Genomic DNA, 22,135 nt, shown 5'->3' with positions numbered 1-22,135 from the left:
GTAACGGATTTTCTGAGAACAGTAACGGATTTCTGTGAACAGTAACGGGTTTTATGAACAGTAACAGGTTACAATAAACAGTACTCACCCCATTAAGGAACACTACAGATTTTTTTTTTCACGCAAAACAATTTTTTTTCCCCCACTATTACCCGCGCAACGCGCGGGGTTACCTGCTTGTAATACTTGTTTTCAGGGAACAGTGTGGAAAAGTGTCCAGTCCCTCCTGCTTTCAATCATGGCCATGCTCCGAAATTGGATCCTGTTGTGTCCTCTCGAAAGAAGGATGGAGTTCAATACCAAGCTGGAGAGACTCAGGCTGTTGGCAACCAGCCCTCAAAAGTTGCCTGGCTGAACCAAGTGGAAGGAGATTGGAACAAAATGTTGTACAAGACTGCGCTGGATTGGAGCCAAAAAGAAGTTCCTGCTGATGTTGCTGAGCTCCCGGTGGATGTTTCAGCGCAATCCTTTGCCGACAAAGGAAAGTGGATCAGCTTCTTAAAGTTTGGTGATGAATGGAAGATGTAATATGCCCTGTTGCTATTAGAATTTAGCTGTTGCTTATTTGCCACTGTTGAGATTGTAATCTGGCTTCATGGCCGCCTGCTAGAAGTCTGAGGTTAGGGGGGGTGAAGGTTAGTGGGTTGTGTTGGTGAACTTTGAATGCTCTGAACTGTATTTTGTCCTCGTGCTTTTATAATGCAATGACCAGGGCTTTCCAGCCCTGAAACTCTAAAAAACGTGTTAATCCATTCAGGGCCCATCACATGTGTGTTGGGCGGAGCTGTGCCAGAGCTAGGACGAAGCCCAATAACAGGAGACTGGAGACGGAGACAGAGGCACAGAGCCGAGCAAACTCGTACCTGTCTGGTTGCTTCTCAGGAAAATAGCTGTCTGGTTGCTGCCCGGTGCCCAAAATATTGCCGCACGAACTGCTATTCCTTTTTTTGACGTTGAACAGGAGGGGCGCACCCCTACTGGTATTTATTAAAAATAAGAGTACAATACGGAAAATAATAAAACAGGGTACAATATGGGATACAGAAGAGCCTAACAAAATGGGCTCAAGAAACAAAAAAGGAAAAGAAGAAGATGAGCTCTAAAACACAGATTAAACAGGGTTGTTTAACCATGATTCCACTCCCGGAAAGTAACTTCGTTTTGCACGGAACAAAAGCAGCGCAAACTTCTGATTTGAATGCCCCTTTTGCCTGCTGCAATGAAGGGGGCCTGTTATTGAAAATGAGCCCATTTCTCATTTGCCAGATTGTCCAACACATTATTATAATGATCTCCATGAAGAAAGGGACCTGAAACTCTCCAAGCAATGCAGCATCTCCCCTTGATGAGTTATCTGTAAACCGAGCCAATTCCAACAAGCTGTTGCAAAAGGACATCCTATGAGCAGGTGAAAGACTGATTCCTCAGTTGTCTGATAACATAGCACACAATTGTAATCTGGCAGTTCCATGTTCTTTCTTCTAAGTAGCTCCCTGGTGCGCAGTCGGTCCTTTAGGATAAGCCAAGCAAATACCTTGTGTTTGTTTTGACAAGAACTCTTCCAGATCCATTTGAAACCAGGGTGAATTGTTCTGCGACCCTTTAGATGTCTATATGCTTTGGCAACCGTGAATTTCCCAGAATTCCATATGCATGTCCAAAAATCATTGTTGTCATTCAGAGTAATTTGCTGCAGGTCTTGCTGTAATTGGGTTAACTGTCCAAAAGCTTGCTGAGAAAGAGGCAGGTGAAAAAGATTCAGAAGATTGTCACTGGTTTTGGCTTCAGCTATGACGGCATTCTTTGATTTAATAAAAGAATATAATTCTGGATAAGCAATCATTGGGACCTTGTCATTCCACGTGTCAGACCATAAGAGGCAGGATTTTGCATCGTCGCCGTGGATAGTGCCTGGATTTGCTAGTCCCAGATGCGGAACAGGAAGGCCCTCTGTTTCCTTTCAACTTTTTCATGTAAAGGTAAAAGGCGCCACAGGGGTAGCAGGTAAGAAGAAGAAGAAGGGCTGAAGATTAAAGAGCCACACAACATCATATTCCTTGGGTGCCTCGGTGGTCACAACTCACAAGAGAAAAGACGGGATATCAGATTTGTTGGCCCCAGGATAAGATTGTGCAGCAATAGTAGTGTCGTGCTTCATCAAGCCCTCAGTGGTGCTGCGTCTGACAATGGAAAGGGTGGACAGCATGTAATGGAACCACCGTACTGTGAGTCTGTGATCGCGAACAAAACGACAATGATTTTTTTTTTCATATAAATCACGTAGTAGTATTGCATTATACATTATCCAATAAACGGGAAGAACAGCTAAATGGACGCCCCCTATGACGAAAGCAAAATCCATTGCAGCCGTTATTCAGACTTTCCGAGCAGTACACTGGAGACCGAAGTAAAAAAAAATAGGACACCCCATGACATCAGGGCGGATGCGTGCAGGTGTAGCGTTGTGCAGAAAAAGAAACAGTGTGGATGGCGTGGCTCCCTCGAATGCATCATGCATGCGTTATCAGTTTTCCTTCCACAGGATGGTGGTCTCGGCGATCATGCCGGTGACGACGTAGGGGTCCATGTTGGATGCCGGCCTGCGGTCCTCGAAGTATCCCTTGCCCTCCCTCTCGGTGTCGCGGCCGACGCGGATGGACGCGCCGCGGTTCGCCACGCCCTGCAGACACCACCAAATCGCATGCAGGGGAATGAGCAGCGAGTGGAACAGAAACCATTCGCATCGCATCGCATCAGAAACCATATATGTAATATACCCACCCATTTGAAGGTGTTGATGTCGGCGGTCTCGTGGCGGCCCGTGAGGCGGCGCTCGTTGCCCTCGCCGTACGCGGCGATGTGCTCCTTGTGCCTCTTCCCCAGCTTCTCGATCGCCTTCTTGATCACCTCGTAGCCCCCGGGCTCCCTCATCGACTTGGTGCTGTAGTTGGTGTGAGCACCGGCACCGTTCCAGTCACCCTGCGTGCACACAAACAACAAGCAGCAATGCCATTCAGTCATCGCTATGCTCATGTGATGATCATATCAGAATTAGAAGAAACTTCCATCTACCTGGATCGGCTTTGGATCGAGGGAGAGAACAATTCCGGCAATCTCAGTGATCCTCTGAAACCAATCAGTCAGCAAAAAAGACTGTTAGTCGCAGCACTCTACCAGTCTAGTTACAAGATCCAGAGGAACCAAGTTGGACCATTGCAAATCGACACTGCTAAAAAACGGACCTCGAGAATGTAGCGGGCAACCCAAATCTCGTCACCGGCAGAGATCCCAACGGACGGCCCAACTTGGAACTCCCACTGTTTGACACGGAACCCGGTTCAGAATCAGCAATTTCAACACGCGTCGATTACTAACTTGCAGCAGGGTTGTACTACCTGTCCAGGCATGACTTCGCCGTTGATGCCGCTGATGTTGATGCCGGCGTAGAGGCAGGCTTTGTAGTGGGCGTCAACCACGTCGCGCCCAAATGCCTTATCGGCACCGGCAGCGCAGTAGTATGGTCCCTGGAAAAAAAGAAAAATGCACCCAGTAGTTGAGACACTTGCAAGGCCTGCCTCTGCCCTCTTTTGTATTGAATTGGTCGTCAAAAGCTCAAGAATGCCTCTTTTGTATACTCGTAAAGTTTCGCTATGTCAACTGGTTCAAAGTTTTTTTTTTGTCTAAAAAAAGGTAATCTTTTTTTTCAAAGCTTACATCACTTAGCTTGTTTTTTTGTTAACTTGCATGCAATAGATAAAAGTTGAAGGATCATAGAAGTTTTCTTGCCTGGGGACCAGGGTATCCACCAACAGGCCAGCCAAGGGGCCAGTTCACATCCTTCTGAAGGAGAGTGTACTCCTGCTCAATACCGTACCTGTTTGAATTCAGACAGAGGTCCTGATGAGGAACCAGATTAAGATAGAAAGGTAGTAGTAGACAAAAAGTTGGAATTTTCCAAATATGGTGGTCCTTCAAAATATTTACGTTAAACATTTATTCACGTACTTTCTAAGTTGAATTGTGTTGTATTTATATCAACCATTTTTTCTGAACTGTTGTGCTACAATAACAAACAATTTACTTCATTGGCTGTAATAGCATCTTTTGTCGATTTTGATTAGTACTGTGACATTTTCGTGTGATACCAGTACAACAAAATGCTGATTTTTGTAGGCTGAAAAAAAGCACTGTCTGAAATTGGGCCAATATTCATACCATGGCACCTCAGCTGCAACGTCGGGGTGGCTGAAAACCTTGGCAGCATTGTACCTCTTGTTAGTAGGGATTGGCTCGCCTTGTGGCGTGTAGCAGTCACACATCACCTATACAGATAAGAGTAGTTTGAATAAGAAGCATAACAAACCAACCAACATAGCTTGCTTGCCAAAAGACAAAAAACTTTTACTCACATGGTTCAAATAATTTACTACTACCTTTACTCATATATTAATATCATCCTTCTTTTTTTAAAGAAATCCCAGAGTAAGTAGTAGAAAATCAAACAGAGAAAAAAAATCATATAATCCCAGAGTAAAGATGGCCTTTTGGTCCCTCTTTTGATCTTTTACTTCTTCATCTTCTTTATTTTTTTAAAAAACTTTTTGGCCGTTTTTATGACTTCTAAGAGAAATGTAAAACGAGAAAGTATGCAGAGGCTTACAAGGATGTTGTCGCCCTTCCTGAACGGGTCCTTGAAAATGGCTTGAGGGCTTCAGAGTGAAAAACAAAAGGCGCAACCAGATAAGCAACAATGAACAAGATTCCATGCAGGTTTTAAAAAGAAAATAATAGAAGAAAGGAGATGAGGATCATACTAGAGGATGACTTCGCTGTCCTCTCCGGGAGCCTGCCCGGTGCTGGAGCCGTCGTAGTTCCATTTTGGCAGCTGGCTCGGATCGGTGATGGGGCCTTTCACCGTCTGCTCCAACAACAGCATGGTCAGAAATAGAGTAGTATATCATGCTAGGAAATGGCTATTATTGTTCAATTACAGCCAACTACAAGTGCTGATACAGGTCATGGTTCAGAAAGAAACGGCATGAACAAGACTACACACCCTTGCTTTGCTCCTGAGGTCTATGCCGGATCCTCCAATCCTGCACAGAAGAGGCGACATCAGAAAGGGGCCAAACTTGCACAAAAGAGTTTTGAGCTGACGTAGCAGAATTCAGAACATACTGCGTTGGTAACTTGCAAGGATTGTGTTCTGAATGCAAAGGCGATTCTGAAAAGAAAATCAGAGCAAGAACAGAGGGATGCCAACCAGATGTACTCGGCGATGATCTTGTCGGTGCAGTCACTCAGGTCGAGGTTGACGAGATCGGTGAGGCTGGCCATCACTCACAGGCTCACAGCACAGGCAGAAGACAAGAACACAAGAGAGCTTAGTAGGCAAGAAAGAAGAACTGTCTGAATTATCACAATGGATGGTCAGAAGCCGGGAGGCGCAAAGGTTATTTATAGAGCGAAGCTGGCTGCGATGGGGAAGACAGAGGGAGACGGAAGCAGGGCAGGGCAGGGCAGGGCGGGGCGTGTATCATTTTCATTTAGAGATAAAATGTGATTTGTTTTCCAGTTCCCTTAATAATCTATACCGGCACCGGCAGTTTAAAAAGATAGTGTCCATCATTTATGTCTTGTGCAGTTGTGCAAGGCATCGCCTCAACTTGGGAGATAGTTTTTATTTCCTTTCAGGGATCACAAATACTAGTCAAGTTCTATGATCAAACGAGTCGCCGTGTATATTTGGAAGTCGTTCATCGAGAGCTGTGCCTACCTCTACCTGTGTGGCCTGTGAGGGTAGCGTCTTTCCAGAAGGAATGTCCTCCTGAAACTGAAAGAATACAATCAAGGCGCAGTTTGCCAATGGCCAGCCAAGACCTTGCTTGTTCTGTGCTGGAATATATAAGAAGCTAAAACAGCAGGCACGTATAGCCACTTTTCGTCTTATCCTAAACCTGAATGGACGCCAATGGTGAAGGATTGCTACTTCCTGCTTCGTGTGAACTGCTCCAATGAACGTGGAGTTGCTTTTCATTATTAACTTATCGGTTCTTATAAACCACTCAAACGAAAAGCACGCCCGGAAAAGGAACCATGCTTTTACTGCTGTTTCCTTGACGAGAAGAATCTACCCAAAAGGATGGACTAGAGAAAACGGGTCTTTGTCACTGTTTTGTCTGGCTGTAGCAATTGAGGACGCCTTAAAAAAAGAAAGAAAAAAAAAAGAGAGTAGTACTTAGTATACATCATCGGCAACGCAAAAAAAAAGAATGACGGTCGATTGTCGATTGATCATCTAGTTACTCAATGGATCATCACAGCTCTAGATGTACTTGCATTGTCGATAAGATTGCTTTGCTAAAAAGGACAAGAACCGTTGCATCCAAGAACAATGTGTGCGCTGTATTTTCGCCGTCCCGCCGCATTCCTGAAACTCCAATGATGATTTGTGCCGACAAGTTAGAGAGGTCTTCGCTTCAAATCCTCAATCCAAAAACGAGTATACGACGCTGGTTTGTCGTTTGGTGACACAATGAAAGCTAGTTTTAGTGTAAACAAGTAGAGCTCTTGCTTAGATATTCTTCAGCGCAGGACCAAAGCGTTATTGTGTTCGCCTCCACCAATGTTCTTTTGTTCCCCAACAGTCTGTCCAACTTATTCAGCAATCTGGACGGACTCGCTGATTCAATATGATGCTATCTGCAACTGCCATGTTGAAACATTAAAAACAAGAAATCAAGGCCAATGACGGTATTGTTTGCACGTTGTAGCATCTTAAACGTCTTCCATTCACCGCATTGGTTGACTTTGCTTCTACATTATTTATTCCCTCCTAGCGTCGTTTTCTTTTTCAGGCATTGACTTTGTGTATAATGCCGTCATATGATGGATGACCATTTTGACAAATTAGTGTTTGCTCACATTTCTCTCATTCTTTGACATGTCTCCAGTTATGGGATGTTGCGAATTGGTGGTTATAGTTTCCGGTCTTGATTTTTTTTTTAAAAAAAGGTCTAGATGTATATTCCTTGTATCTTTTGAAAGGCCTGTGTATATTGTGAAGCAACATATTGTGCCAGGATCCTAAATGACTTTGAATTTTGTAAAAAAAAATCTGCGAACAAGCCTCGTTTCTTTTTTGCTGTTCTGGATAACCCATTTGCAGACCACATAATCAGCACCAGCATCAGCATCTTTTAATTTTAAGAATTGTAGGCCGAGACATCAGCATGCTCTATCTGTAATTCTATCACTGGAAATCCTATATGATCTTTGGTGCATCAAGCAACAAAGCAACAATTTTACCGTCTGTTCAGATGATCCAACCCTTGAGAGGCTGAAGAGAATATGTCCCTTTGGGCTCACAGAAGTCATGAACTCATGCCAAGGTGTGTGACACTTTTCCCCAAGAGACCAAGTCAGCTAATTTATGTTTCTCTGTTTTCCGTCCAAGAATTCAAGTTGTAGTTCGCCACCAATTTTCTTTGAGGAATCTTGCATCTTCCTTGCATCACTGGGTTGTCCCATGGAATCTAAAGTCAACAATTCATTATGTCCGTTTACTGGGTGCAAAAGTTTTGTTTTGAAGAAGAAAGGTCAAGCCAAAACTCTTTTCTGCCAATCAATTTCCATCAGTGCAATGTAAAATAATAACGTACAACTTTCAGTGTTTTCAACTGCTCTATAATCCTAAATTATCTATTAATTCAACTACTTGATGCAATCATCTCTCTCTAAAAAAACTAATACTAACAGATGTAGGAAATGTTTTGCCGTCTTCCATCCAACCTGGCCTACTATCTAGAGATGTGGAATATCACAAGTGGAATTGCTGGATCTAGTATATAGCAAGGGCCGCAAGCAAAACCAACGACGCCTGCTGCTGCATCCTGTGGAACAATACCACTGCAATGGCAAACCATGATGAGGTCACGTGGACACTCTGCTACCAGCTGGTCAGTCCCTTGGCATTGGCAGCAAGTATCTTTGCGTCTTCTAACATACACCATCAGATTCGCTCGTTTGCAGAATTGAGGGGTGATTGTGGCGTCGAGACAGGAGTGGTAGTGTGTGGGTACTGGGTAACCAAAGAAATGTAGTCCTCGCTTTTACTTTCGTTGGACTTGGACGGCATCCAAGGAACCAAGTGGAGCAAGAATCATCAGATTTAGCCGTGCATGTTCGTTGGACACGATTGCGAGATAGAAATATGCCTTCTCGATGAATGAGCGTCAGTCATGGCAGATCATCTTGTTGAACTTATGGCTACGTTGTCCTCAGAATATATACTCTGGATGCCAGGATCTATTACATGAGAAGTGAGAATCGGCGGCACCAGTTGTCACCGCAGCAAGCTGCTCGGCCAGCCCAAGTTGTCGGCTGGCAAGAAACAAATGTATTTTAGGTGAATTCCCGTGCTCACGTACCAGACATGGCTCTGATTTGGCAAAGGAAATGCCCAAAAGATGCATCCAACGACACAAGAGAACCATTTCAGTTGGCTTTATTTTACTTCACGTGGATGACACTTTTTTTTTAATCAAGATCCAAACTGAAGTTCCAGTCGTTCTCAGTTTAGCATCCGGGCAACCCGAAATGTGAGGTGCGAGTGCTACGCTGGAATTAACCTAAAATACATGCCACTGTCTAAAAATCAAGTAAACCTGGCGGTCATCTCAGTATCGCATTCAGTTGTTTAGAGGAAAAAAAATACATGCTACTTTCTGTCTACAAAAAAATGGAAACAGTAGCCAATGAATAGACGCGACATGGCACACCAGACTACCATGACAGATGGTACAGTCCGATTTAAGAAAGCTGATAGCCTCCTAGTCCTAGGCTCCTACTAAGAAGAGACTCGAAACACAAATTTAAATGCACCAATTTCACATGATCCAAATGTGATATTATGATAATATAAAATGGGATAAAGATAAGGCATATATATAGAATATAATAAATATATCATAAGAGCCAACAACAGGAATTTACATTGCGACACTAATTTATTGGAGATCGATAAGCAGAACAGTAGTAGCATATCTCCAATTGCTACTTTGCTCATTTGGCCTTCAATTGAAAAATTACAGAAACCAGATGAGCAGTGAAACAGCTAAGAAAAGAATGACTAGAGGGCGGAAACGAGCTTTCTCCAACAAATAATTGCCATCTCTTGACAAAATCTAGGAACAAAACAAAAAAGATTACACTCTATGTACCCTATGCAACCTCCTTTGAAAAAATCAAGGAGACTAACCAAAGCCCCAACATATTTGTGATGATGCTTCCGGCAAATATATCATACATCGCAAGAATCAAATGCATCATAAAATGCCTTTGGATGTTCTTGACGGGGGCCTGTTAATCTCTGACAGAGAAGAGGAATGTGCTTCTTCGTATCTCTGTATCTCCTGTATGTTGAAAGTTAGTTATTAGTCTTCTGCTTAGGCGATAAGCATCTTAACATCAAGAAAACATTGTTTAACAAAGCTCCCGTCATATTGTTGAAGAAAACTAGCAGCGCTAGAGCAAGAGGTATGCTACCAAAGAATAAATGGACTTCTCTGGTGGTGACAGGTTACTTCTCTAGTGTTTTTCAGCCAGCAAAATCTATTTTCCAGCTGAAAGCAGCTTTAGCCAAAACTTCCAACAGTAAATCAGAGCTTCAGAGGCGAAACCTTAAAAGAACACACTATTATGCAAGAGTAACAATATTCATAGAGGTGGCAAATTCAGGCAGACCCCACCTTAGAGCAGAAATGAAACTACATAATATAGTCCAATTCATACTTGGCAGGTAAGATTAGGAAAACTAAATACTTTTGCACAAATGTGGAACAGGAGCACACAACTGACAATTTCAACAACTGTTTATTCTGTGGCAGCAACGACAACTCAAAACAGATATAGCATAATAATCAAATATGTGAGCAAAAGCAAAAAAAAAAACCTGAGATAATGTTAGAGCTGAAGCAGATTTGCGGGATTGCAGTTGATCCTTCAAATGGTTACGGTGCTGCAGCTGCATGTTCTCAAATTGCTGGAGAAGGAATGGGAAATTGATTGCACTATAGTTCTGCGAATCTTGGTTTCTATTGCCATCTTCTGTCACTTGCAGAATCTGAGAGTATGGATTTGCTGAAGATGTGCGCTTAAGATTTTCACTGAATGGCACAGTCTTCAGTCGAGTCCTCAAGATCTTGAAGGCCGCACTTTGCTGTGTAAACATATAAACCCCACGATGTAATCTCTCCCGACAGAATCTGGTTAGAAGTTTGACCTCATAGGAGGAACAATGAACTACAGTTCAACTCATTCTAACAAAAAAGAAGATATACTGAAAGACCACATTCCAGATACGAATGGAATACAGCAGCAGAAAAGCACAAAAAGATGGAGATGAAGAAGCAAGTGCAATATGAGGACCATGGAGATAACTTTTTACATCGCAAAGCTACTGCAACAGATAGTTTCAGTGTACAATTACAATAAGCCTCCTTATAGACCTCCTTATAGAGGAGGCTCCTGACAATTATGGATATAAACTAATCTAAGTAACAGCTTGCCTAATAACTAATAGATAAAGTATCAAACAGCCCTTATACTAGGAAACTAACCATTCTTTTGAGAAACAGATATTCCTAGTGGAAGTAGGGATGAAACAGCGAAGACTAGTTGATTATCCCAACCCAAAATGAAAATAATATCTTTGAAAGGCAAAATGAATTCATGAGATACATGTCTTAATTTAAGATTACAATATCTGATGCTTTGCTTATGAACTGGGTGAAAACTATTCTAGAAACTGTGCAAGAAGCTAAATTGTTATAGGTGTGGAGCATGCAGCATGAGCTTTTTGTCTAGTGCATGTTACCCAAACATTCATTAGACGTTAACCAAAGAAAAGCTGCAGAAACTGCAACAGATGAGACATACTTGAACATACCTGAGGCAACAGCATCAGGAGACCATAAAGAGTTTTCAGAAGCCACGTGTGTTTTCCCGGCTCGAGAAGCTGCAAGGTTTTTTTAAGAGCACGTTATGGAATTCCCAAGCCAAAATGATTAGTAAGATGTAACAACTAAATCTCCGTACAAGTCATCACAGTTTTCATAACATGTTGCACCACATAATCCCCAACATGTTGGTTTTACAGCATCCAAACTGAATGTGGAATCATTAGGGGATAGCATAAAAGTCTGAGAACATCGTATCGAAAGGACAGCGAGCATACAGTAAATGTACAGAACTACAGATGAACAGCTGAACAGCATGAAACAAAGATTGGTTCAGACCTATCATGCCATGGATCATGTGGAACTAGAAATCAAATTAAAATAGCCAAGTAGAAACCCCCAAGTTTCAGAATTCAAATGTGCCTGAGAAACAGAAAGATAAATTTGCAGGAACGGATTATCAGAACAAGTTACCTGTAAACGCAAGTAAGCAAATACTGGAGTCTCTAAGAGACGGATCAATTTATCTAATTGAACCAAAAATTTCACATTTATGTCTTCTTCCCCCAGTGACTGAATAACACAGCTTGCGTGACTGTATGCCTAAACACATACAGAAAGAACATCCAAAGATCAGCCAATAGAAATACTAGTAGGCAGCACACATTCAAAATGAATCATTACCTGAGCAAGTAAACACAAACTTATCGTAGCCATCGGAGAGTGGCGCCACTGAAGCATATAAAGACTGAAACAAATCCTTGCCACAGGAATCCACTAACGACTTCTTAAGAAGAGAGCGGAGCTCACCAAGTTCAGTTGATGTCAGCAAAATCAAATTCAAAGCCTAGGTAGTTAAAAAATAATGCACAAATTTCACAATCACATTTTGGCAGTAGAAGAATGTTGTAGAATTAGGACATACCTGAACCATGACAGATGCGAAATCAAGGATCAACTTCACTCTCAAGAATAGTGGAGAACTCTCGATATACTTTTTCAGCACCCAGAAGAACGCAGAGCCGGCGGACTATCAAAGCACCACGCCTGTAGAAGCACCTCAAACCATTATTTTCTAATATGCTCACCAAATACTGAATCATATATCCTATAAAACCAAGAGATATATAATTAAAAAGCAGAGTCAACTGTAGATATTGAAATTTTACATACTTCTCCAGTAGAAAATGGTTGTTGTGGAAGGTGCGGATTAGGTAGGATACAAGATGATGGAAGTGGTGAGACTCTTCAGCTATACATGCATGAACTTCCAATACCAATAGGACAACCTGCACAAGTAAAAATGCTGTGACAAACAACCGCCATGCTCACAGTTCATTAACAAAATGTATCATTGGTGGCTAAACCTGTACAGCTAACAGCAGTAAGTAGTCTGTCGTGGTTACGCTACAGCTACCACATTCCAGGTAAAAACAAATATCATCCAGATTGAGGTTTGTCAAAGAACTCCAGATTTTAAACCTTGGACAACATAGGTGGACCTATCCTAGCTAACAGCACAACAATTGGAATAATATTCAAATCAGTGATTAAACAAATTTGGTTTGTGATATGGTTCAGATAACTGGCAGATGCATACTCTCCATTGAGGAGGATGAGTGGAGTGGGGACAAGCTACTCAGAGCCTGCCCTCCAGGACCGGTGGAGCCTGGTGGTGGAAATGCCCTCCAGGCTCCAAGAAAACCTGGAGCTCCAAACAGCTGGCCGAAGGGTTGTAGTTTTTTTTCTTGCCTGCCGCCCATGGGCTGATGGGGCTCTTTCTAAAGAAATTAACAAATCACCAAACAGATATTGTCTCACAGACCAAATCACATCTTAAGTTCTTAACTAACTTAACACTTGTATCTATGATTATATGAATCTAACTTATCATCTAAGATTATTACTCCAAGTCTCCAATGGTGCTGGGGTGTGGTGCTACAGTGCCATGCCCACATCATAGCAACTTGTGCCCTCCAAATAGATCCAAACCTTGATTGAATTATGAAATGATACTAAACTATAACTCTAAGTCACCGCATACAAATAGCACAATATAATATCATCTAATCACAGCCCAAAACATGATGTAGTTTCAAATTCTAGAAACAAGCAGAGCAGTTTGGAAGGCTTTTCAAAGAAAACTCACCGCGTCTGAAGGATCAGAAAGTGCATTTAGGAGTGGATCAAAAATATCGTTCAGGTACACCAAGAACTGTTCCAGAAAATATGTAAATAAACCATAGGTCCAAACAGGACTTGTGTTAATCAAAATGAATTGCAACTGTCACATGTCCAACTCTAAGTTGACAAAATAAAATCAGTAGCAATGTAAAAGCTTAAAAACATGCAGGTACTTATTGAGGGTAGTTGTTGAGATTTATCAAAATGCAGTCCAAAAAAGCACCAGTCTTTTAGTACCTCAGCACGATATCGATCCAGCAAAGTGAAGAACCAATGCAATGCTTCAATTCGAGTGGCCTCATGTTCACTGTTCAATTCTCTGAAAAGAAAGGACAAAAGGTCAATGCCTTGTCACAAATGTCATGTTGATATAATTATCACATTACCAGCACAGGCAGAAGCATAAACAACTCAAATTACCACACAGATAGATGCCTAACAGTTCTACATAATTTAATTTCCAAGGGACTTGATAGAGAACCTTTTTGCAATTGAAAGAATTGCTCCGATATCAAATCCCTCAGCTGGATCAGCTTTTATAGCACGGAGTTCCTCATTTGTTTCGCGTGCAACCTTGCAAACAAAGAAGTCAGTAACTAAAGTGAATGCTATTCCTGAACAAGCACACACCACACAGTTTACATTTGCAGTAATTGTATGAATCAAAAGCATAAGACGGGAAAGTACCACTCGGATTTTCTCCTCCTCGTCAGATATGCACGGTAAGATAGCGCCCAATATATCCGAATAGTAAGGAACAAGTTGTTCCCCACCAAGCTTCACAAACTCGTTGATCTGCACTTTAAAGGATATAAGCCATAGGCATTCTTACAAATACTAAAACAGCTTCTGCAATCTAGATTCTAGGTTTTAAGATCACAGAGAAAACACGAAAGACAAATTACCCATGTGATAGACGTCAACCGAGTGAATTCATCAGTAGAGCCTGCCCTCCGAACGAGTATTTCAGCCATACGACCGTAATCTACATTCTTTTCATTTAAGTTATGATAATCAGCATTGAAAGCATAAAAAAAATGAAGACAACCTTTAAGAGTTTATACAAAAAATAAAAGGATAACTGAAGGAATAGGCATCCCACAATGTCTTTTACGTCTAAGCTGTTAAAAGACTGGTAGCCATATAGAGCAGCCTTACTGGTGAGTTCTTTATCTCCTGCAGAAACTCAGAAAGTGCTGCATCAGCTTGCTGCCTTATCTCATGACTGGAATCACTCAGCATATTGAATAAACCTGCAGGGGTAGTGATAGAAAGGTTGTTGAGCAGTCAATAAAAGTATAAAAGTAATGCACTTGGAGAAAAGGGAGGGATTACCATCGAGAAAATCAGGAAGGAAACCAAGCATGTCAATATCAGGAACACTGTCTAAAACTGTTATCCACCCCACCAAAAATTGTCTTACATAAGGATTCAACACATTCATACGCTCTCTCAAGAGCGGTATGAATTCTTCTATGCTAAAGAGCAAAAGCAAGATATGGGGCCAATCAGAAATCAACACTGACATTAAAACAAGCAAGGCACTAATAAGGAAAAGGCAATCATACACAGCATACCTGAACTGATCACTCTCAGTTACGATATCCTGGTCGATAAACAATTATCTTATCAGGGATAATTAAGAAGAGAAACAAGGGACAAGTTGTAGATATATGAGTACAGTCCAGGCGATTATACCTTGACAAGCCTATCAAGAAGGTGAGCTGCACTTTGAACATTAGCATCGGAATCTGCAGAAAGCTTGCATAAAGCATCAAAAATTTTGTTGAAGTAGATGATGAAATCCCCTCTGACAACCTAAAGATAGAAATTCAATTAGTGTAAAGCAACCAGACAATTTATGTTCCATCACTGAACTAAATGCTTACCTTTGCTATGTTGTATAGCGCTTCACAAGCATAGTAACGCACTCTACTATCTTGGTCCAGGAAAGAATTAAGCACAGGAGGCACAATTTGCTGGAAGCACAAAGCGACAGAGTTTATTGTACAGTGATACAGTCAAACTGGCAAGACAGAATAATAGCACGGACGATATAATGTAGGCATTAAACATAATTCATGTTAACAGAGCTTCTCTGCTGGGTAGACATGTAAGTGGCACAATAACAGTTTATTTGTATGTAACAGAAGCTTTGTATTCAACTAATAACTATATGATTTGAACATGAGCGCACAATGCCATCTAATATATTATCTCCATTCCAAAGATCTAACCATATCAATGAAAAATATTCTGTAGAACCCTGCAATCTCCCTCATTGATCTTTCTTCCAGATCCCCAATATCTATTTCAACTGATGGCAACAATACAACTCCATAAAATCCTACGAGATTAATGTATGAATAACACTGTACAGAACTAATATTTTCCAATCATCAAATGCAATCTGTTAAAAGAATGCCAGAAAAGAAGTGTCTGAAAGTGGGAGGCCATATCTGCAACTCGTAGAAGTTAATCCCTCTGGTTGGCAAATAATTGGCATTTTTGACAAAGTTTTAAGTCAAACTTTTAAAACTTCGACTACAAGAACCTTTTAATGTGTTCAGTTTAGAAACTTGATTTGTCTTGAAAAGTACTTTCATAAAAGAATAAATATGTTAGGATTTTCATTTACATTCCAATAAAAAATAATGGTCAAAGCTATGTTTTGGAGACCATGTCATTCTCCAAAACTCACAAGTATTTGCAAACCGTGGGATAACTATTTTCATGGTGAATCAGTAAGCATAATGTCCTTCAGCACTGAGGGAAAGGACTATACACAATTCATCAAATCATACTTGAGCTCCAACTCAATAAATGCAAATGGAAATCTAAAGTACTTGAGACCACAAGAAATGAAGTCATTTGGAATCATTGACTAATAGATACGTTCAGCGTAGTACACCAATAGAGGAATGCATGATCCAATGGTGAAGCTCAAGAAGGCAAGTTGCCGTTGGCAGTTTCAGCCCCGTAGTTGCCAACTTGCCATTTAAAGATTATATATGCATGCAGGTTTTAAGGCAAATGGCCATATGATTTCCTTTAAGAGCCACAAGGATTCACCCCATTTGGGATGACACTGCATAAAGTTGAATATGAATACACCAAATAGACATTTCCAAAAAAAAAAAAAAAACACCAAATAGAAGTTAAGAGTTAAAGCTTGCACTAGCAAACCTCGAGATGCTGAGCTGCCTCACTGGTGAGTCCAACAGTAACTGCTGCAAGGCCAATCAACCCACCCTGCTAACATCAAAGTGCCACAGAACTCAACAAATCTGACCTCATAAGAACAGAGAAATGAACTACGGCGGTCTAAGCAAACCTTCCGATGGTTCGCTTGTGGCGAGTATGTAAAATCGTTGGTAAGCAGCGAGATAACCGCTGATATCTTTTCATGCTCCCCAGCCGTTGCAAGCTGCTTCACAATTCCCTCAATCTGTACAAAGGCCACAGCAACAAAGAAAAATCCATCTCAAATCCCTGGCGATTGCTCTAAGACCAAAGCCCGCGAGGAATCGAACCCCTCACCTCGAGCGCGGCGTTCTTCCGCTTCTCGTAGAGCTTGTCAGATAGGTTCCGAAGCACGGCGCCCGGGATGATGGTTAGTGCGTCTGCGGCCATCGCCGGAAAATCCACCCAGGAGATCCCCTGCCCCGCCGCCGCTACAGCCTCCCGATCGCCGGCGATCGCCACATCGGCCGCACCCCCCGACCCACGGCCCCCGCAGCCGCGACCCAACCCTAACCCGACAGGCCAAGGTCCAAGGCGATGGGCACCAGGAGCGGGGAGGCGAAACCCTATATACCTGAGCCCCAACCCGAGCTCGCTCCCAGCAACAGCTCGAGTCTGGGAATGGAGTTGCAGGCGGAGGCGACGGTGGTGTGATCTGGAGGAAGGAGAGGGGATCCGGGCACTACTGCTATTTTTCTTTCTCCTCCGCAAGGCTAACGTTTACCGTTGTGGCGGCCATTAACGGCGCCTGTTTCCCGTTTCCCGTTTCCCGTGGGTGATGGACTGATGGTCCAGGGCGGAGGCCAGCCTGGCAAGTGGGACCGTGCTTCATGACCTGGACTGCGGCGTAGCCGCATAGGCTCGGCTCCGCTGCCTGGAGGTGGACTGGTTGTCAGCCGAGCAGCGCGGTGCGTGGACCAGGTGTATCCATTCGAGGGGGCCTCCGGTCGCGTCCGCTGTCCACGGAAAAGGGAGCTGCTCATGTTAACGCGTGTTTGGCTTGAGGATCGCTGAAGACGCGACGCGCCGGTCCCTGTTTTCAGCGACCGAGAGTCTGTTTGGTTGCCCGACCTTTTTCAGTTTCAGTATGCATCTGTCTTCGACGGCACCTAAACTTAAAATATGTATTGGTCGGTACTGTTTTGGCCTTAACAGAATATCTATATATAAGATATATTTTAAATTACAGTAGAGTCATAATCAAATATAAGTATTCTCTCTCCTGGAGATTTATTTATAGAAGGGTTCTCTTTTAGGTCCTGTTGTTGGAGATGACCAAAAATGGGTATTGAACCATTTGCCTTTAGCTACCTAAACGTGGAATGAGTTTTGTATTTTGGGTGATGTTGTTGAAGATAGTATAACGATGTCGTACAAAACTACTGTATGAGTTTGTTTAGTTGTTTGTATAAGTTATTACAATTACAATATTTATACAACACAGGATCCAACAGTGGAAAAAAATTGATGCCGTGACCACGCTCCAATCGTAGCCGCTTTGTAAAGCTAAATAATATGGATAAATATAGACCGGCAGAATAGGTCCAAATTAAGAGGGCGATTGGTTGCTCACATCCTGTTTATCTATGTTTCACCGATGCAAGGTCCGCATGATTGGTTGGGTGGCGAGGGCTAAGGGTGTTGTTCGGCTGGTATTAAAGTCGACTGAAGCTGATTTATTGTGAGAGAAAAATACTGTAGATTCTAGTTGATAAGCTGGCTGATAAGTTCGAGTGAACATGACCTAGGCTCCCGTTGTGCAAAAGGCGTCCTTGGCCCTCTTCTCCTGATGTGCAAATTTTCTTCGTCCCAGAGGGCCTGGCGAGGCGAGGCGAGGGCACGAGCGGGGACGTACGCGAGGAGACTAAATTTGTCGTGGCAGCTGCTGGGGCCTAGGGGCAGGCAACCAAACACCGGAGCTATTGATATGGGGCCCTGCCTAAGGTTAAGGCACACATGCTAGATGCCCTTAGTTAAGTTTTTAGTGATCCAAACCCTCTCCTCGTCGGCCTTAGACTGCAAACCACTGCTTTTGGTGCTCTTGCTCCTGCGCGAGTGTTGCTTGCGAGCCCCCATGCTCACCACACTGTGATCCACCGCTTAGGGAAGGGAGAAAGGAAGGAGAAGAGAGGGAGAGAGGAGCCGGTAGTGTCGCTTGGTGTCGGAGGGAGTGTCTGCGCTCATGCAGCTTGTCGGCATTTGCGCTCGGCGGCTCGCGTGGTGCAAAATGTCGGGGATGAGAGAGGAATGGAGGAGAGGAGCCGACAAGCATGGGAATTGTCGGGGAGCCTATATGGAATATGGGTCAACTCCCCCTTAAAGATGCCCAATAGAATTTAGTGTAGTAGCTTGAGATCAGTCGAAGACCGTGGTGCAAAATCAGAGGTCGGGGCAAGACCAAGATCAGTCGAAGGCCGTTGCAAAATCAGAGGCCAGAGCACTATGAAGATTAGTCGAAGGCCGTGGTATAAAATCAGAAGGCGAGGATATGAAGATCAGTCGAAGGTTGTGGTGTACAAATCAGAGACCAGAGAATATGAAGGTCAGTCGAAGGCCATGGGGCGACGAATAATGGGCTAAAGGCCCATGCTCGACAACGGCCCATCAACAAAGGCAGTTACAAAAAAAAGACTCTAATGCCCTGGAGGCATAAGAACAGTGTATAGGAATATACCTGAATAATATGCCTTAGTTGCCCTAGGGATATTTCTATACTCGACAAATGATGTAACCGTACTTTATAAAAGGTGAAGTCAATCATCCCCTGGGGCAGATGGCGTGTAGTTCGAAACCCTAGGCATTGCCTCCGCAATTGTGTGAACTCTATTCTTGTTTATGTGACTCCGCTAGTCAAAGGCATTTGCCCCATAGCGTGGCCTTGGACCCCCGGGTGTCGAGCTGCAGCGAGCTCGCCTCCCCCCTCCACTCTCACTCTCTCTGTCGAGATCCCTATTTCCCAACAAGAATGATGTGTAGCGTTGGTGGCGCGGCAGGTCAAGATACCGAGGGAAATGAGAGTTTGGAGGAGCTAATGCAATTTACACACCACGCTGGCTATTGATTGTATGTGTTATGTCATGTCAAATCTAAATATCAAACAGACGAACATGAATATCAGGTGAACCACTTAAAAAGCTTAGGACCAAAATTTATATTTTCAAAGTTTATAATTGCATTCTTTCGTGGATGGAGAAAGTATCTAGACATAGTGTATCTAATTGCATATTATCTAAACAAGACAAAACTATATTATTATAATTTGCGAAATGGAGGGAGTAATAATATGCTCCCCTTTGTCCAGAAAAGAAAGCAACGGTTGTGTGCCAACAAAAGTGGTTCACATTTGAACAAATTTATAACAAATACTATTTACATTTATGGCTCCAAAATAATTTACTATGAAAAATACATTTTATAGTTAATATAATGATATTTATTTTATATCATAAATATTGATACTTTTTATCTATAATTGATCAAACTTAGGACACTAAACTATGACATTGTGCTAGTATTGCATTCATTCCTGGACGAAGAGAGTATCTTAGTAGTAACCGGGATTGTAAATTCGTTGTAAGCTGGTTCAAATCCAACTCATATCCAAAAATAAACAAGATTTGAATCTCGTGATTGAAACAATGTTTTAAATCTCCGGCTAAAGGTATTTAGCGGATGACCTCTAAAACAGCTACAACGTAGGCTAAATGGGGCTATAGCGGGCTATATCCGCTAAGTTCTATATAAACACAGATAGCTTAATCAGCCTCAAACAGCTATAGTCGGCATTTAAAACCTTAGGAGTAAATTGCACTTATCATACAACACAACTATCCAAATGGATGTATGTTTGCCCAACATCTTATAATTTGTCCAATTTAATGCAGTAACTATATAGTTGGGTGCATATTGATCCAACATCTTCTAGTCTATTTTATTTGATACAAGAACTTGGCTCATTGGTGCATATACGGTCTAAGTATTGTAACAATGTGTCTCTGTACGCTCTGAAGCTACACACCCTAGCACGCTCATCTCATCCATCACTCAGCTTGAATCATTTACTATACGATATCATTTCTGAATTTAGCCAAATATAAAAGCTGCCATTGATTTCTGAAATATAGAAAAATATCAAATCAGTAATTTTTCTTTGTATACTATAATACTATTTTCACCCCAGCCTATGGTCATTTATGGCTCGCTAAAATTGATACATGGGTTGTCCATCGCATAAGAATCACGGACCGAGAGGTTCTTTTTAAAAACAAGAATCGACAAAATTTGGTTTTGGTTTTTTTGTTTGATTCTGGTTATAACCAAACTAACCATGTTCTTGTACGGGGTTACCAAGCCAAGAAAAAAGGAAAAAACAATAAAAAAGATAAAAATAAAAATAAAAAACAGTTGATGTAACACCCCTGGTGTTACGAACTCGTTTAGCACCGTGATTTAGGCCTAAGAAAAATTTTCGAATCGAGTTTCTCGGGTTTTTAATTTAAAACGTACTTGAGGCGATAAGCGAATCTTGTGTGACTTAGTTTCGTGGACTCAAATAACGCTCAAGTTAAATTACGCAGTACGTAGAAATATTTAAGAATATCGAACGACAATTCTAGCGAACGGTTTGTTCTGTTAGATTAAGCACGAAAAGCAACTTTTATAAATAAAATAAAATCCATTCATAAATAGAACAATATATATATATATATACTCACGAGTTTATTTTGATAAACAACAACTGACGAGAGAGAGAGAGCGCAGCAGCTTCGTTTATTTTCCTAGCATTCAGCGTACTCGTTGCACGACAATTATTTACCGTCTCGTTCTCGTCGTGGCTCTGCATTTCTCTGCATTGTAAGGTTTCCCATCCAATCGCATACGAATTGGTCCACTGCGTTGGCCGTCTGAAAATGAGCACGTGGTTCGACCCCCTGCCCATGCTGCATCCTCTCATGTCCCTATACGCGCACTGGTGCGCCGCTGCCGGCCACGCTGCCCCATCCCTTCCTTCCTCCGTGTCGGTGCTCTGGCGTGTGTACGACGTATACCTCCCTCGTGCTACTTCCCGTTCTTTCCTTTTCTACTGCCGTGGAGGAGACGCCCTAGCTTCAGTCTGCCCATTCGGTCTGCTGATGTTTGCTCTGACCTTGCTTGCCTTACATGGCTCAGCTTGTCTCAGTCTGTCCTTGCTTGTATGGACTGCTTCTCTGCCAAGTTAAGCACCCGAGTGATAGCGTCCTAGTCGCCTTAGCCTACTCCCAGCGACCCTTCTTATCTCCTCTCCACGGTCTCTACTGAGCCACAGCAACCGAAGCGCCTCACGCCCGCCGAAAGCTTCTCAGTCTCACTAATCGCTACTACGCCCCACTGCCACGCTGTGCCTGCTGCTCCACTCGCCATCCCTCTCAAGCGCTGCTCCACCTCCGCGCCGGCCTTTCCCCGCGCGCATGCCCTGGCTTTGAGCAGACCTACGGCTCCTCGGCGTGCCTGAGCCATAGCGCCCCGCGCGCTGGCGTCTCGCCGTCATCCGCGCCGGTGAAGCGCCCTTGTCGTTTCCTTCCCGCGCGCGACTCCAACTGCTCCAGTCCGCCGCTGCCCTTCCCTTCCCCATTGCTCGGCCACCGTGCGCGAGTGCGTGAGCCCCGACGCGCTAGACCTGCAGCTCCTCCGTGCGGTCCCTTCTAGGTGCCTCCTCCACACGCACTGCTCCATGGTGCCTGCGCGCGTCTCCACTTCGCTACCCATGCCGT

General features: G+C 42.9%; 1 protein-coding gene and 1 pseudogene across 1 annotated transcript; both read right to left on the bottom strand.

The window, feature by feature from the left end:
* Positions 1–2,239: 2,239 nt before the first annotated feature.
* On the bottom strand, positions 2,240–5,757 carry LOC136549787 (glutamine synthetase root isozyme 5). Its single transcript, XM_066541197.1, has 11 exons — positions 5,264–5,757; positions 5,057–5,096; positions 4,815–4,918; positions 4,661–4,709; positions 4,216–4,322; positions 3,787–3,874; positions 3,396–3,524; positions 3,243–3,317; positions 3,073–3,126; positions 2,782–2,979; positions 2,240–2,680 (listed from the first exon to the last, which is right to left on the bottom strand). The coding sequence occupies exons 1-11, from the start codon at positions 5,335–5,337 to the stop codon at positions 2,525–2,527; spliced, it is 1,074 nt and encodes a 357-aa protein (XP_066397294.1). The 5' UTR covers positions 5,338–5,757; the 3' UTR covers positions 2,240–2,524.
* Positions 5,758–8,925: 3,168 nt separating this feature from the next.
* On the bottom strand, positions 8,926–17,145 carry LOC136549776 (protein VAC14 homolog; annotated as a pseudogene).
* Positions 17,146–22,135: the final 4,990 nt, after the last annotated feature.

This window comes from Miscanthus floridulus, chromosome 1, assembly GCF_019320115.1.
Source record: "Miscanthus floridulus cultivar M001 chromosome 1, ASM1932011v1, whole genome shotgun sequence".
Classification (NCBI taxonomy): Eukaryota; Viridiplantae; Streptophyta; class Magnoliopsida; order Poales; family Poaceae; genus Miscanthus; species Miscanthus floridulus.
The sequence above is the reverse complement of the archived record's forward strand: the minus strand, read 5'-3'. Positions and strand labels throughout refer to the sequence as shown.

Coding starts and splice junctions, on each gene's coding strand:
- LOC136549787 (XM_066541197.1), bottom strand. CDS start 5,337: ATGGCCAGCCTCACCGATCTCGTCAACCTCGACCTGAGTGACTGCACC. Junction 5,097..5,263: donor ATCATCGCCGAGTACATCTG/GTTGGCATCCCT, acceptor TCTTCTGTGCAG/GATTGGAGGATCCGGCATAG. Junction 4,919..5,056: donor ACCTCAGGAGCAAAGCAAGG/GTGTGTAGTCTT, acceptor TTGTTGGAGCAG/ACGGTGAAAGGCCCCATCAC.